General features: G+C 38.3%; 1 protein-coding gene across 1 annotated transcript; it reads left to right on the top strand.

Moving 5' to 3' along the window:
* The first annotated feature begins 4102 nt into the window (after window positions 1-4102).
* Window positions 4103-16533, top strand: LOC145768829 (uncharacterized). Its single transcript, XM_082580428.1, has 8 exons — window positions 4103-4527; window positions 7805-7891; window positions 8725-8872; window positions 10638-10822; window positions 11356-11416; window positions 11561-11679; window positions 12258-12369; window positions 15154-16533. The coding sequence occupies exons 1-8, from the start codon at window positions 4246-4248 to the stop codon at window positions 15288-15290; spliced, it is 1131 nt and encodes a 376-aa protein (XP_082436554.1). The 5' UTR covers window positions 4103-4245; the 3' UTR covers window positions 15291-16533.
* The last annotated feature ends 855 nt before the right edge of the window (window positions 16534-17388 follow it).

Here is a 17388-nt window from a genome sequence, read left to right as displayed (position 1 = left end):
GAAAAGTAACATTATATTCCGTTCAGTATATTTGCAGGGTCAGATTAATGTAGTCCCACGCATCACTTTGTTTTGTTAAAATCCTCCCCCCTTTTTAAGATTGCATGCAGGATCCGCCCCTGATTCATGTCCATGGCAATTAAGATTAACTGTGTTCTCCTCGTTAGCTCAGTGGTTACGCGCCCGGCTCAAGATTACGGGGTGCGCGCTTGAGCAACGCATTTCAGGACTGCTCTCCATTCAGCGGCAGCTAGTGAATGGAGTAATTTCTCGGCAACAACAATCGGAAAACTTCTGTCAATCTCAGTAACCGGCCCTGCATTAGGAGCCTCTACAAGTATGCGGAACTGCCAGGAATAACCTATCAAGGCTTTGCCAGTCCGAGGATAAAGATTCAAAACCAAACCAACTGTCTGAAGCTCCGATGTCAAGAACAAATTTTATTTCATACTGGATTTCTACCAGTCAGAAGGAAGAGGCTTACCGTAAGCTACCCTTCATTGTCAGAGCGTTCCATAAGGCTACATTTCTCCAGTCCTTTACTGACAAAGCCTATACTCGTGTTGTGTGTCCAGGTTTTCAACAAAATCAAAGGCCCAAAACAGCCTTAGTCTTACAACTGACACTCAAAATCAGGGGTCCCTAACCACTGAGTTGCGAAAAGGTTGCTACCGGGTCGCGAGACCACTCCGTCAAAATGGCCGTCACGATCTTGACGGTTGCAAAATGCCCCTTTTTCTAGTTTAGACTATGCCCGCGATAATTTTTCGTTTAGAAGTTGAATTTTCATTTTGTATGTTTAGTTAATTTCAGCAACATAGTCCTGTTTTTTGCCATGTTAGACAGGTAGTCGCTACCTGGTCCAGCTCCATGAAGAAGTCAGTCGTGTCTGACTGACGAAACGTCGGAATAAAAACAGATTGTCACTTTATACATCGTGTGATAGTTTAGCTTAATTTGCACCAGTAGAGCGCATCATGTTTGTTGTATTGAAAATGAATTCCTAGTTCTGCCCGTGAACTGAACTCACACCCATAGATGAGAAGTAGGCGAAGACACAAATGAAAACTTTAATGTAGGCCTACAAACGATACCACCCAGTATATCGTAGACCAGGGGCAGATTTACGTATGGCAGCACCGATGCATAGCGCTCAAGTCCGCTTTCCCGCAATGCAGGATAAAGATAAACAAACAAACAAAAAAAAAAAAATGGCGCCGCGGCGCCCCCTAAAATTCCAATTTATTTTTTTATGTATTTATTCAAAACATGTTGGTGATCGAATTACTTGTTTGAGGAAATCTAATGTCATTTTTATACGTTGTTATAAATTACAATTACGTATTGAGACGTTTTTGCAACATTATCAGCATGAGTAGTCGTATTGTTCTTTTGCTCAATTGCATCATTGTCAGTTCACAATATTTTGTTTTGCTGATAGGGCATAGGCCCGATTTCGCTTATTCTACAAAATAGAAATAGTCGACTCTTATTGCTGCAAGCGCTTTGTTCATATTTGAACTATTTTTTTATTCGCAATATCTTAACTGAGTACCACTCACTTGTAGGCCTACTAAGTAGGCTACACCTCGGCCTCACCGTTTAAATGTTTTTTATAATGCATTTTTATGGGCTATGCACCAATGAGCTTCAGGCACTCTAGGTTGGTGATTTATTGAAATGGATTTTAGTAGTTACCCCTTTTCATTCAATTTGGAGCAATCACTGTAGTGTTGTATAGCCTAAAGTTTTAGAGGAAAATACCTAAATTATCATTTCACGTTCGTTAGCCTATTGCTTTTAATTGCCACGAGCGGCATTATGGCATTGCCTCAACTTTACAACTGATTGTCAGTTGTGGTGTCGATTTGTGATGTGGAATGACTGGTAGCCTACCTGACTTAGATAGGCAATTTTACTGAAAAAAACGCAAAAAAAATGTCCAAGCCATTTGCGGCGAGGTTGTTCCATACTTCTTTGGCGCCCCCTAAAATGTTGCCCTAAATCCGCCACTGTCGTAGACGTGTGATATAGCAAGACAGTCCGACCCTCGAGTCGTTATCTTCTATCGTTGATCACGATCTTTCTGTAAACAAAAAGACCTTAGCTACTAACATGAAATAATTGCGCTTAGAATTACGTTATAAACACGTTCAAATCGTAAGCATCTAGGCTATGATCAGTGAGAATCAAAGGAAACTACAAAACCACAAACAAATCTACAAATCGATGTTACGTCAGAAGAACCGAATTATTCAACATTTTATCGAAAATGTGCTCGGTTGATCAACAATTAAAAAACAATGAACAATAATGAAATAGCATTTGGGTTCGATTCCAGGTCAGGTCATACCAAAGACTTTAAAAAGGGTAGCCTACCGATTGTGTTCTTTCTTGCATAACGCAGTGAGGAGAAATCGAGTAATAATCTGGTGACATATTACCCTCTTCCAATCTGCCTTGAGCCAGCATGGAAGCAGTACGCTCATAAAATCACATGGAACCATGTCAACATTGTCAAGTAGGCTAACCCATATTGATTCGCAATCTGCTGCAAGCGGAGATAGCGAATGATTATAATCAAATAGCAAGATACACTCACCGAAATTTTGTCGGGCGATTCTTATAACTACTAAATCGATTCTCGATAGCACTGATACGTTCATGTAGGCTACTGTAGTTAACGAATGTTATCTTAAATTTATGAACTTCGCTAAGAACAGACGTCATTTATTGTACGAAAAGAGAAGAGAAATGATTCAAATGATAACGTCATAGCCTAGCCTACGCAAAAAGCTACAAGATGCCTTTACCGACGAAAACTTCTAACTACGTTGATTCAACGTCAAGAAACACAGAGTCGACAAAAATGTAAGATTTTGCTGACGCACAAATAAACGACTAAAGGAAGCAGCGTTCACAAATAACAACACAATGGGCATTACGTAGCTGCTTTAACATCAAAACAAATCACTCAGTTGAGGTTGGTTGCCTCAAAAACTCTGTTTATAGCATAAATTATCAACAGGGGTTATCAATCAGTGGGGACAGTGCCCGTCTTTTGGGTGTGCAAGCCGTGCGATCGCACAGGGCCAGCAATTTACTCAGAAAATACAGTAATTTTTGTCATTTCCAATGGAAAAAATTCAATTCGATTCACAAGCATGTACCGGTATCCTTTTGCTTTGCCACCGGACATCACCACTTTGCAGTAATATTCATACCCAAATTTTTGTTAAACATGCGCTCAGAATATACCAAATTCAAAGTAATTTTTTAAAATTTTCTGGGGAGGCCCCCCCAGACCCTCCGCCGCTGGGTGTCGTCTTCGGCGAACACGCCGTTAGGCTTTGCCGGCCGCCCGCAAATCCTTCCCCCTCCTCTTTCAAAACACCTAGCTACGCTACTGAATTAGACCATTGTCATTGGTGCCAGCAAAGCATATTCCGCACAGGGCCCGAAATACCCTAAGACCGGCACTGGTGGGGAGTGGGGACATTCTCTTTAATAATAATTTATTTGCATCAGACAAAGCTGTCCATATCCAAAACAAAACAACGAAATAATACACAAACTGCAAATGCACAAATAACGAACAACAACAACGAAATAACAACGAAGTAATACACAAACTGCAAATGCACAAAATCTCACTAATATAGGCTATCTACTGTTACAAGTTTACAGACGGTATAATGGTACGGTAGTGTTACAAGTTAGAAGAACTGAAAGTATTCAGAACGATAAAGACAATCAGATGACATGGCAGCCATCAAAACTAGATAATAGCATACATAGAGATAGAATTATTATAATGAAGACGGTAATTTGATAAACGATGGCTTTTAAATGCTCGAAACAAGGAAAACAATTTGTTTTCCTTGCTATGACTCGAGGTTATTTATACATCGACTTCCGATTTTGAATCTAGAAAACAATGATGTAATAAAGGTGCGAACCAGAGCCAGGTGCGAACGGTGAACGTAACAATGTTGTTTAATCTCTGGCAGTTGTTGCCCTGTGTGGAAATAAATTCTTTGAAGTCTGGCAACGCTGGTAAAGAAAGTTGCTGCAAAGAGGTTGCTGTTTGCTCTTGCTGGCAACTTATGCTTTTAGCAGGTGTGATGTGCACTTTTCTGTAGTAAAAGTTGCTAGGCTGCTTTTGCTTGCATGTCTGGTTTCAGAAGGTATACAAGCGTTTAAGCTAGCCTAATTCTGCAGTGCAAACTAATTCATCTGCAAATAATGGCAACTAATTTGGACTGTGAAGTGAGTTACATTAACTCTTCTGGAAAAGATGGATGTAATGTTGGATATCGCAATACTGCTCAAGTTGGACAAACTTTTCATGAAAATATTACTGGCTATCCTTATCTAAAAAGTAAAAAGAAGCATCAAGTTCATTTTTCATTGACTTTTATTTGGCTGAGCAGCACTATTGCCCTGTTGCTGTTGATTTTAGTTACAGGTATTATCATGTTTGTCCAGTTATCATCGGAAGTGTACAAATTAAGAGAAGAGCTTTTGGTAAGTTGTTATTGTAAAGCTATTATATCTGCACCTACTTCTTGATTATCTTATGGACTAATTTAAAACAACTTTTCATCAAAGTAACAACTTCCTAACAAGCGTTTCTAAGCAGCCGATTGTGGTTAGAATTAACAGTATGAAGTTGATATAGGGTTGAAGTGCGTATTTGCGAACATCGAGGTAATTGCGTCAACTTCACAAATTTTTAAATATTTTGTAATTGATTGATTGATTGAATCTTTATCCTCGGACTGGGAAAGCTTCTTGCAGAGCTTAATCCTGGTACGGTAGTTTAGCATACTTGTAGAGGTTTTCAATTATTGACGCAGGCCCGGACACCGAGATTGACAGAGTGAAGTTTTCTGATTTTTAAAGTCTTGTTGCCAGGGAATTATTCCATCCATTAGATGCCGCTGAATGGAGAGCAATCCTTAACATGCATTGCTCAAGCGCTCACCCCGAGAGTCGAACCAGCGTCGCTTGATCTTGAAGTTTTTTAAGTCACGCACTATCCAACTGAGCTTTTCGGGTGGACAATTGAAAATAATCTGACCAAAAAAAAATTAGCAGTTTATTAATAGATAATGTTGTCATAGCTTGTGTATGTTTTATCTTTTTACGCAAACTATGTGACTTGTATTTTGGTTTTCAAATTAAGTTTCGAGAAAAACAGTTTTTTTATAAAAAGAAATTAAAAATGGCATCCTGACTTTTAAGCAGCATAAAAATAAATATGTCAACAAGAAGTGCTTTCATCAGGGTCCGCATGTTGTTGCTGTCTTAGCATTATTCATCGTGCATTTTTTATGGTTGTTTTATTGAACGGATTGCACAGGGTTATATTAGCCAGAATGACAGTGGTGTTCGGACCCATTTTGGAATTAAAACAGCAATTACAAAATGTGCTATTGTAATTTTAATACACACAACAATGCCACCAAATTATTATTTGCTTAAGTGTATAAAAACATCTTTCTAATAAAAAAAAACTGTTAATGTTAGCAAATATAATTTTCTGAGGTCCTTGAAAAAAAATGGTTGCAAATACACACATAGACAATAATCATAGCTTAGGAGCAAAAATTTAGAGGTGTACCACTGCTCTTGTGCTTCTTGTGTTACAGTTTAAAAGTTTCCAAATGTTTTGAATCTTTTATACAATTATAATTAGGGCAACCAAAAGTCAATAAAGTCAAAATTTTTCTGCTCTGTTCAAAGTTTATAAAACGTCCATAAACTAAATTTCAGGCTGACACGAAGAGAGGTTTCAAAGTTATTAAGTAAAAAAAAAGTCAAAATGCATGGTTAGGTCAAAATTTTCTTTTAACGTAGTTTTTCTTCTCTCTATTGATATTTTATTAAAGTTACGCAGATACTGATTTTTTGTTGCAATTTCTGCTGCTGTTCTGACGTAATAATCCATCTGTTGCAATTTCTGAGGTAATAATCTTGTTGGGGCCACTACTGACGATTGAATATTAGCCAACTACCCTGCTGTTGATGAGTTGGTTGCCAGGGTTAAAGCAGTGACCATTAAAAACAGGTCAAAAAGAGCTAGTTTTACTTCCGTTGGCCAACTTCCACAGCCAAATGTAACTAGATGGGGTACTTGGTTGAAAGCTGCTTTCTATTATTCAAGAAGTCTACCTAAAGTAAGAAATATTGTGGAAGGCTTCCATGATGGTGGTGTCTTGCTGCGGCATGCTCAAGATGCTGTAAAAGCTCCCAATTTAGCTACTCACCTTGTAGAAATAGAGGAGCAGTACAGGGCACTGTTTGATTTAATTCAGAAGATGGAAGACAGCCGATGCACCATTCAAGAAGCTTACCAGAAAATGAGGTCCCCTAACTTTGGTGTTGATGGCTGCCTAATTGGAAAATATATTCAAGCAAGAATCTCAAGAAATGACATCAAGTGCATTGTGAAAATGGGACGAGATGATATTTCACCGCATTTTTATAGCTTGTTGAGGAACTCCCTGGCAACTTCTGTATCAGTAGAGAGAAGCTTCTCTATTTTATGAAAAATTTTGGCGAAAGACAGGAACTTCAAAGGCGATAATGTGAAACATTACTTGATGTTGAAGTATAATACTGCAGAACCCTCTCAGTAATTTCGGGATATTTAAAGGCACTCCATATTTAGTTTTTGCAGTTGTTCGAGTGACTTTCATTACCTGTTCGTTAGCTGTGGTGTCGTTGAGTCTTCAACATTTTTCTCATATTTCATTAGAAAAAGAAGATATCCTTACCTAACGGTTCGATTTCTTATATGCTTTGTATTTCGCATTCGGGTTGCAAACGCAGAAAGTTATTGGTCAAAATTAGGTCAAAATTTGTAAATTATAAAGTCAAAATTTCAAGTTTTTAGGTCAAAAAATTGGTTGCCCTAATTATAATATACATATGCTCTTACCATATATATAGTTATTCCTTATGTTGCATATAGCCTATTTAATCTGACTCGTTTTTTTTTTTAAATACTTGAATACATTGTTTCCAGATAGCTTTTAAAAAGCAATTTTCTATTTAGTGCTACAGTTCAATTTGTATGTCGTAACAAAAAAAGTTGTAGAAAAGTTAACAGACGTTAATGCAGGCCTCGAAGCTCCTAGCAGCCATGGCTGCCAAGAAGTTGTCAAATGGCCTCTGATACTACCACGCCGGTAGGCCGTGTTAGGTCGCCGGCTTCCACAAGCAAACATTTCTTCACTCTGTTGGTATTTGAAATTTTTTCTCCACTTGCGTTAAATTGTGAAAATGTTTTCTCTTCACTGGATTTCGCAACTTTTTCGTAAACAAGGCAAAGTATGTCAAGAAATATTGCTGATAAAGTTTCGCAAAAAGGTTAATCGATGACCTATAAAAACTTTATGTTAGTTTTACACCTTTTTGGGAGGCAGTACAACTAAATATGTGCAACTTCAAATATGTTTCAGGGCCTTATTTGCATTGTTACCTGAATGAATGCAAAAAGCATGGTATAAATTAACGGATTTTTAAAAACACAAATTTTTACGGATTTTTAACTTTGGCTGCTGAGCGTGAATATTTTGGTCCCCAAGAAAGATCTTTGGTAGGCCATGCTTGGTCGCCGAAAAAATAAAGGAGCTTAAAGGCCTGTTGTTGTGTTTCAAAAACTGAAGCATGAACCTTCTATTAAATTACAGAAGGAAAATTATTGAAGTAAGGGTAGGAGTAACTTTAGTGAAGTTGTTGTTCATTGATGTAGCTTACCGATATGTTGATTATATCATGGTTTTTTATATTTCAGTTGATGCAAAGTGAGATAAACAAATCTCATAGTATGTTCTTTGACATTGATGACGTACATCAGCTAAATAACCAAGCAAATTTTCAGGTGTGTATTTTAGAATATTTACTGGCAAATATAGTTTTCAAAGAAAACGAAGGCCGGAAGGGTTGTACCACAAACATCTATAACTATTATGATTGGCCCATGATACAAGAGAAGGATCCACAGAGGATACAAATTGATATGCATAAATCAATAAGTGAATCAAGAAATAACAGTAACCTCTCAAGTGCATATGTAGCTCCACATAAAGTGGTGACTTATTGACTCTTGTTTATTTTTTTAAAAGATAATGTCTAAGAAGACATTTTTAACTGCAGACAGAGGCCGTTGTTTCAATCTTAAGGATCTCTTCAGTGCAGTGAAAGGAAAGTAAAGAGTTGTCTTGAAGTTTCGGATGAGATGATGGGTTTCAAGAGTGATGATAAATAAGTCAATGAGAATTTATTTTGGAAAGTGTGAACGTGACGTGATCCTGTTTCGCATCCATCTCAAATGATTGTTATGTCCTAGCTTAGTGACAAATTTCTGCCTTTTTCTCAAGTTTTTATTTTTAACAAATTCAAATTATTTCTTAGCACAATTTTTTTTTTTTTAATTATATAATCAAAAGCCATATTTTCTTGTGGTGAACTCATATTGGAGTTATAAATGTAGCATAGGCTACTCAATGTACTCATATGCTAAACCTCAATTTATATTTTTCTCCTTTTGTGCTGGAATTGTAATTTAATTATGTTGAGTTAACTACAGTTAATCGTAACAGAAAGTGCCGCTCTTGTTTGGAAAATCTGCAAGTTAGTTGTTTTACCATTCATTGTTCTGTTTTTTTTTGTTTTTTTTTTATGTTAATGTGCTTATTACCATTTCCCTTATAGATGACTATGAAGCAGGAATATTCAAGAGGGAAGAATCAAGATGCTGATGGGACCCAAAAACTTATCACACTGCGCCAACGTCGCAGTGCTATTCCACAACCTTTCAAGAGAAGACAAAACCGGAAACTGCCATTTAGATTAAGTTCGAGTTAGTTGCATTGAACAATTTGCTAATATAGTAAATAGGCTGTTAAAGTATACGTGATTCGTAAGTAACTCCCTATTTGAAAATACTCACAATTTATTCAAATCCTGCAATCTTATTTCTTAATTTTTGTTTGTAAGATACTTAATGTTTGGCAATTAAATCTATGATCTTGTTTTTTTTTCAGATATGTTATGTGAATTCGTTTTTTAACTTTGTTAATTTCTTTGAAATTTTAAAGCCCTGCAAAAATGGCTGGACGTCTTACTGTGCAGGAACGTGCCGCTGCTAGGTGCACGTTACGAAGTTTGGAGATCCACTGTTGAAGTACAAAGATGGTGGAGAACCATTAAGGGAAGACATGCTCAAATTGACCCAAAGATGATCAAAAATTCAAATTGTCATGCAAAACTCATGACTACAGGATCTGTGAGTGATACTCAAAGAAGCGGTCGCCCTTCCAAATTCCAGAGCCTGAGGTAGTGCAACTTGTTCAAGAAATGTTTACCGTAGCCCGAAAAGGTAAATTCGACAAGCAGCAAGAGAAAGTGGACTTTCCTTTGTTGTGTGCGTAATGTGCTCAAAAATGAGCTTAAATGGCGTGTTTGGAAGCCACACTACTGCCAAGCACTCTCTGCCGAAGACTGCAACATTCGTATGGAGTTTGGAGAGATGATGTTGACTTGGTTTGGAGACTGGCCAGATTGCTTAAAAAATATACTCTGAAGTGATGAAGCAGTATTCTACATAGGTGGGTTTGTGAACCGTCATAACTGTCACTACTGGGCTGGAGAAGATTCTTGTGTTACCATTGAAAATATGCAGAATCGACCCAAGGTAACGGTATGTTGTGGAATGAGTTCGGATAGGATTGTAGTAGGTCCGTTCATCCTTCATGGTACCATGAATGCCGAAAGGTACCTCACCATGCATTGCTGAAAAATGAAATTTGGCCAATTATCAGTGCTTGGGATAATATTGAAGATTTAATTTTCATGCAAGATGGAGCTCCTCCACACTTTGCTATTGTTGTTCGAGAATGGCTGAATGCCCAGTTTCCTGGAAAATGAATGGGTTGTCCTGGTTTACACGAATGACCAGCCAGAATTCCTGATTTAACACCCTGCGACTTTTTTCTTTGGGGTTGGTTAAAAGAACAAGTCTACTCAACCAAACCAAAAAATTTGGAAGAACTTGAAGCAAGAATTTGTGAAGTTGTGAGTTTCATCCCGCAAGAGTTTCTTGTGAAATCAGTTGATGCTGTTCATGGTCGACTTGAGAAGCTTGTGGTGAATGATGGTGGCCATATTGAACTTTAAATAAAACTCCATGCAATATATTTTCTTCTTATATTCATTAATTGGAGAAATTACAGTTCAAGAATAAATTACAGTTATTTTCGAATATGGAGTTACTTTTGGATCACCCAGTAGTATATACTTAAAAGTTTAATCTGTAATTTTTTTTACAACAAAAAGTTATACTACAAAAAGAACTATTGAACTTTGGTTGACAGACAGTTCTATTTGCTCTATCAATGCACCACAAACGTATAAGCGGTTAACTGAATCAAGGAATAAGCAGTTATTTTTTTTCAGATGTAGTTATTTTTCTCTGGCGAAGGCACAACAGCAGACCAGTGCAAACCTTTGAAATATTCCTTTGCATTGATTGTTGTTTTGTGTCGGGAAATAAATTGAAGAATCTCCGAACGTAAGTAATTTTAGTCAGATGGAAGTGTTTGAAGAAATATAGATATATTTTTTAGGCACACCAGGTCGAGATGGAAGGGACGGAAGAGATGGAGCGATTGGGCCACGTGGTTCTCCAGGATCTCGCGGGCCCATAGGTCTGCCTGGATTATCAATCATTGGCCCACAAGGTCCTGTGGGGCTTCCCGGCCCACCTGGATTACCTGGCTCACCAGGCATTGAAGGATCTCCCGGACATGGGGTGCGAAAAATTTACTGTGATCTTTGAAACGTCATCTGCAAACTTTGTATGTTGTCAACATTGTCGTGTATTCAAGCACACCATAACTTCAACACTAACAATCTAACATGTTCACAATTACATCAAGGAGAAGTTTTTTTTTATTTTGGAAATGTAATCATTGCGCTCAGCTTGTAAACGCTGAAGTTGTTAGTTGGCTAAGCACATAAATCAGCGCACACGTTAAACGTGATTTTTGTTTCATAACCGTTGTGGTTATTTTACAAGTTTTTTTTTAATAAAAATACCTTAACTTACCTTAAGTTTTCCATTGAGATCTTAGTTTTTAGCATTGTGTACCTTTAAAACGACATCTTGTAACTTTCATGGCTTCACAATTTTCTGTCGTTGAATCAGTATGTACATGTACTGTAGATTGTAGACGTAGAACGTTGCTTCATCTGCGGTACCTTGCTTTTGAGAATCCTTCCAAAAGTAGGCCTACACTTGTAAAATTACATACTTTTCGTCAACTGTGTTCTTGTATTATCTAGTTCACGTCATCAGTAATTCATTTGCATGGGGATGGGTCGACGCATGCTTCATCTAACAAAGGTATCATTATGTTTCGTTGCCTTTTTCAGTAATTGAGCAATAAGGCGAGTTTAATTTACTTAGCCCATAATATCGTTTCTGTATTAGCTATAATATTTATACACAGTATACATTATATGTATAACCTCCAATTTTAATTATCAGACGGCGTTTTAGTTCACTGGGTTAAAGCATCATGGAGCTCGCCAGATAATTTTCGTTATTTTCGTCATAATGGAACCGTACAGCTGCAAAGAGGCGGAGTGTATTACATCTATAGTCAGGTATCATCAGTTGAAACGATGTTTTAACGATAGTTCATCATGAACTTTTGTTTCAAATCATGAACTTTTGCTTTGAGTGCCACTCCAGTCAAAGAGACTAACTTTCTCTATTGCGTTCATTTGATCAGCAGGCACAGTCAGTTATTCTTGGCTTCAATCAATTCCACCTTTTTAACCATCATGGCGTTTATCCAGCGTGCATAATTGACTAAAGTGTGCAGTGTAATTAGACCCGTGTTAGCAGGCTTTAGGCGTACAATTTCACATTCGGCAGAAGAGTTTTAAAGAAGCTCTTCTAAATGTTAAGATTTTCCAAAACTTTTTTTTTCTAAATTTAAATTTGTATTTTCTGATATTTCAACCGGTGTGTGCTGATCTCAAAAATGTTCAAATATTACTCATTCACAGTGTTGTAAGCTGCTGTATTATTTATGCACGGTTGAAGATTTTTTCACGTGGCCATACGTACGATTGAACCAAACGCTTGCGATTCTTAAAGACCGGTTTACCTAGGCTTCGGGGGAAGCATTTTCCCCATCTTTACCCAATCATCAAATTAACAATAATCTTCTTCCCAGCTGCTCACTGTAGGTTCGACTCCAGACTTTCTGAGCCACGAGGTGAAGATAAACGGGAACACATTCCTACGTTGCAAGCGACCATCCCGTCGGAACACCTGCTTCACATCAGGTATGTTAATCTTTCGCTCAAACTCTACCTCCATATTCTTTGTTTCAGTTTCCTTCACGTTTTAATTGTTTGCATTACTTATGTAGATTTATAATCTTATTTGATAGGAGATCGGGTTATCTCAAGTAAGCACAACCTCTGTGCAATATCTCTGAGGTTTCTTGTGATTGTTTCACACATAGGCGCCGGGTTTTGAAAATTGCCGGGGGGGCAAACTTTCTAGCCGACTGATTGCTTACATTCAAAATGCTGATGGTTGTTTGTCGGCATTGATGTTTGTTTGCGTCTATCTGCCATTGTATATCGCCAAGCTTTATAATGTAGGCTCAGGCCTCGAAATTCACGGCGGACATGTCCGCCGTCACAGCATGTGATGTCCTCGGGAAGTACCATCTAGATCGGGCATATTTGTCCACCGAGAAATAACACAGGAACTAGCGATACAAATCGTCATTGCATAGCACGAACAATTGTTGCAATAATATATTTTCCAGCGCATTCTAGCGCGCATCTAGAAAATGTGAATACTGTATCCCTTAGCTTCCATTCAAGGAGGAAAACTTTCGATTTTTACGTTGCTTCAACGATTGATGACATTGAATCAGCGTAACAAAGGTGAATTCTTCGCTAAGAATCGATAGAACAGGTACTTCCACACTAATCACGCGCAATTTAGTTTAAGTTTTACGTCACAACGTCTGGCTTTGATCGAGTAATAATGATACGGCAAGGTTGGTTACTAAATTAGATTATACGAGTAGGCTATTACAGCAAGATGCAACAAAATTTGTTAAGTTTTGGGATTACAGTAAGAAAGAAAAGATCCAAGGAAAATTCACTTTCGCTCACATGACACGCAAAAATAAACTTAAAGAAAAAAGCCTGTGAAACTTTGCACAGCAGAAAATAGTAGCGTTGGTGTAGAAATTTTCCAACTCCTGCACAGAGTATTGTGACGCAAGAAGCCACACGACCTCGTTCGGGGGAAGTTAATCAGTTATGTGACGTATTGACCAGCTTCTTCTTCTCTCGTATTGTCGCTATATGTCAGGGCATCCGTTGGTTAGCCACTGCCTGGTGTCGTCATCGATGGAAATAAGGCCTTCCATACCATGGGGTGATCTATATAGCCGGCAATCCTTGATAATGTGGGCTGCCGTCTGCATTTCGCCACACTCACAAGCAGCACTCTCTGCCAAGCCCCAACGCAACATGTCTGCACCATAGCGTCCAACACCAGTGAGCAAACGGTTACGCCTTGATGAGGCAAGTCTAGAGAGGCCATGTCCCAGCTGGCTTTCGGTCGGGGATCTGAATACTTGGCGAAGTGGGGACGTGCTGCTTGACCATTGTTCACACCACGCCGTGCGGCACCACTGTTTGCTAGGGCTTCCACCAGAGGCTGCCAGAAGGTCTTGTGCAGCGCGTACAAATGGCTTTCTTGATATTAGCCGCTGCTTTGGTGGATATCTCAGCGTGGTTGTGTGTAGCGGATGGCCAGGGTTTAGGCCTAGGACTTTACGGCTCAGGGAAAGAACAGCACGTTGGCGCCGTAGTGCAGCTGGCTCAATGTTTGCAAGGACAGGCAAACAGTCAGTTGGAGTTGGGCGGAGGCAACCTGTGACAGTTCGCAGGCAGTTGACCAGCTATACGGCGCTTTGACTCTTCAAGCGCAAGTCGTTGGTCTGATGAAAGCCTTTCAGAAAGACTTTACTGATTTTTTAAAAAGCCTTCTAAAACCGGAGTTATAGTTCTGAAATGGCGAAGAATTATTATCAAGATAAAGTGATTAAGCATGACGATCGACGGCTAAAACTGGTGTGTCCGCCGTGAGACTTGATTTGTCCGCCGAGATAGCTGCTCAGACCGGACACGTTTGTCCGCCGTCAACAAAACGAATTTCGAGGCCTGTAGGCTACTTCGAATTATATGCTAGTCACTCTGAACTTTAGATGGGTAGATACTAAATTGAGCAAACTGCACCTCGTTATTGACACTCCCAAGAAAAAACAAAGCGGAAGAAATCAAGAAAAACGTTTTTCAATTATTGTTACTATGCTTCAACGGCACCTGGCGTTTATCAGCTACCGTACTTCTGTTTCTTTTGTTATCTTAGGAGCAGCGCTCTTGTTGCAACAAGTAGATCTTTTAATTGAGATCGATCCGCAATGAAGGTCAAACTAACGCAAATTTGAACTTACAAACAATTTCTTTAGGATTTTTTTTAAATAATTTGCGGAGGGGCAGCCACCCCGAGCTAAATTCACGGGGGGGCTCCGCGCCTTTGGTTTCACATATTTGTGACCCAAAACAACTTGAATTGGAAACTTTAAGCTCTGTCTTGGTTGCTTTACTGTTGCTTATTGAGCACCATTGTGGAGTCATCTTACCTTATGTATTGCTACTTGTAAGCAGGTGCGCAACACAGGTCTTCTGGGTCTGGAAGGGCGCACAACCGGCCCTGTTGTGTTGATGCTGCATAGAATTAGGTCATCTGTTGTAGTGTACTCGCCCTTCTACAATGATCGGTAATTCCAGGCTAACTTGCTGAAGCGGAAGGGAATTTGTTCTGTTGTCAATTGATAATGAAAGTTGCCTGATGCAATATATATTTTGTAGTTTCTCCGATCTTATCAGATGTTATCAAGGCAGTCGAGTAGTTGTTGACGGAGTGTCAATTCAATGTAAATTACCGCTTACGATGTACTTTGTGTTTTGTTTGCCATCATCAGAAGGGGAAAGTTTTGTAGTAGCGACCCGCTGAGTTGTTTACTTTTTATGTAGGTGTCCAGAACTTGAATGCGCTGGATAACATTTACATTTCTACAACGTATCCAAGAACAAAAACCAACATGGCCCAGGACGTTTCATTTTTCGGCCTGGCTCAGTGGTCCACCCAGTTGCCCAGAGATGAGTTGTAGTGAACCCTTGTCCTCGTGTGCGACAACGACGTAGATATTAGCAACGTATTCCTCCTTGTTTTGTCAATTTTTATTATTGTAATCGTATTTTCTTTTTTTTCAACGATTTAAAAAATTGCTTCCAGTTGCCAACTAAGCGTATTTTTTCTTTACTGCCAACCGTGTCATTTTTGCCTGTTTGCTGTGACATTCTACCCATGGTCATTCACTGCCCAATTTAACACCTATGTGTCAAATGCTATGAAGATATTTTCATCAAATCATATTTCATTACTTTTTACACTGTTTCAATCTACATGTGCTCCCAACGATTTTGTTTGGGCTGTTGTTACCCGATGATGTAAGTTTCATTTTGCTTTAGTTTGTTGTATGTAGTATTTTATATCGCGTCATTTAATTTGATACCTTTTTGTATCATGGATTACATAACACTCCATCTTTGTCGATACATGCAATTTGGTGTGAACGCGACATAACAGGTGCAACATCGCTTGGCTACCTGGTCCTATGCACCAAGAGTTGTAGTTGCTTTCATTTTTTTATTCGATATTTTGATTGAATTTGTGTTTTTTGAACCAGCATTTATTTTCCTGCTAATCGTGTAATCAACGCATGCCTTGTGTAGCGATACTTGCGAATCTTGTTTGGGAAGCAAAGTTTACTATGCCCATCCATTGAACCCCATGAGGTGGCGAGGACAAGATGTTATTTGCAGTCATTTCAACAACAGATTGGTGTCAAACCCAACTTGGTGCTTTTTGTATTGTCAAAATTGTAGCTCAACTTGATATGAACCGAATGAAGCTTTTTTATGTTCAATATTTTGAATGGAGAATGTACGATATGCATTCAAATCTTAAGATGTTTTGTATTCCATGACTCGTGGTAGCCCAGCGTGGGTCTGTACTCTTTTAAAGAAGACAGTAAATTTTAAGTTTTGTAATCATTGTTGAAAAGCGTTCCTAATCTAATCTCTTGTATTTCGTCACTGTGTCCCAATTCGGTTATTTGAAGCAAATACCCAAGAGGTGATTATGTTTTTATGATTATGCAATTATGCATTCATATTATAAATTAGAAGATGCAAGAATTGGACAAAATATTGTTTATTCCAATACTTCATGAGTCTGATGTGTCAGGGCTTCATTCTGACTTCTCTCAGGTTCTCTTATGAGATTTTTTAATCTGTTTAACGAAAGTTGTTTTATTATTTGTGATATCAGCAAATAAACTTAATTTTGAAGTTGTTATTGTGCAACAACTATTGAAGGAATAGTTTAACCGAAGTTGCAAAAAGCCCGCGGTTGTATTCTCTACTGCAAGTCTAATGTTTCCTTGTTCGTCGTCTTCAGTTTAACTATTCGATAGAAATCTTCAACTGATAACACCTGATGATGGTAAAATGCAAGTGATATGAAATGTAGCCTAAGCTCACTTTTTCTTTTTGTGCAAGATACTGAGCAACTGATTCTCTTTCATATCAGTACAATTAATTTTCCTACTGTTGCAATTGCATCATAGACCTTGAAGGCAACGAAAAACTACAAACAAGTCTTTTTTAATGAAATCGTTAACTTAGCAAAACGCCAGTTCTTTGCTACAAAGGAAATACAGTACGTGTAAATATTGTTGTTTGGGCTTCCCTCACTGCACCCAATGAGAACTTTCCAACCAGTCAATCACCACTTTTGAAGTAACATTCGGGATAGCATCTTTTGCAACATCATATTATAATAAGGATCAACGCTAAACATCACAAAGACATCAACGCTGTATCAGAATCATCTACCGCCCGTTGAATGACACCCGAAACTAACTTAACCGAAGCACTGTCTCATTAAAAACTTCCCCGGTTCAATCCTGACTACACTGGCCAACACAATTGTTGGTGCCGGCAATTTTTGAACTCATTTAGACTAACTTTGGGGCGTTCATTCCGAAAATGCAATCAGTTATTAATTATTATCCATCAGGACAAATTTTCAAGTTACAGTGATTTTGACTTTTTTACAATTGCCTTACAAAGTAGCACAAAGACAATAGTTTTAATCCTGTCATTATGGGATTACAACCTTTATTATTACTCTTGCATTACATT

This window comes from Aplidium turbinatum, chromosome 4 (assembly GCF_918807975.1).
Source record: "Aplidium turbinatum chromosome 4, kaAplTurb1.1, whole genome shotgun sequence".
Classification (NCBI taxonomy): Eukaryota; Metazoa; Chordata; class Ascidiacea; order Aplousobranchia; family Polyclinidae; genus Aplidium; species Aplidium turbinatum.
The sequence above is the reverse complement of the archived record's forward strand: the minus strand, read 5'-3'. Positions and strand labels throughout refer to the sequence as shown.

What these genes read in the sequence shown, in the direction of transcription:
- LOC145768829 (XM_082580428.1), top strand. Translation starts at nt 4,246, where the DNA reads ATGGCAACTAATTTGGACTGTGAAGTGAGTTACATTAACTCTTCTGGA. An exon ending in ATAACCAAGCAAATTTTCAG is followed by an intron (nt 7,892 to 8,724) that starts GTGTGTATTTTA and finishes TTTCCCTTATAG; the next exon opens with ATGACTATGAAGCAGGAATA. An exon ending in GCATGCTTCATCTAACAAAG is followed by an intron (nt 11,417 to 11,560) that starts GTATCATTATGT and finishes TTTAATTATCAG; the next exon opens with ACGGCGTTTTAGTTCACTGG.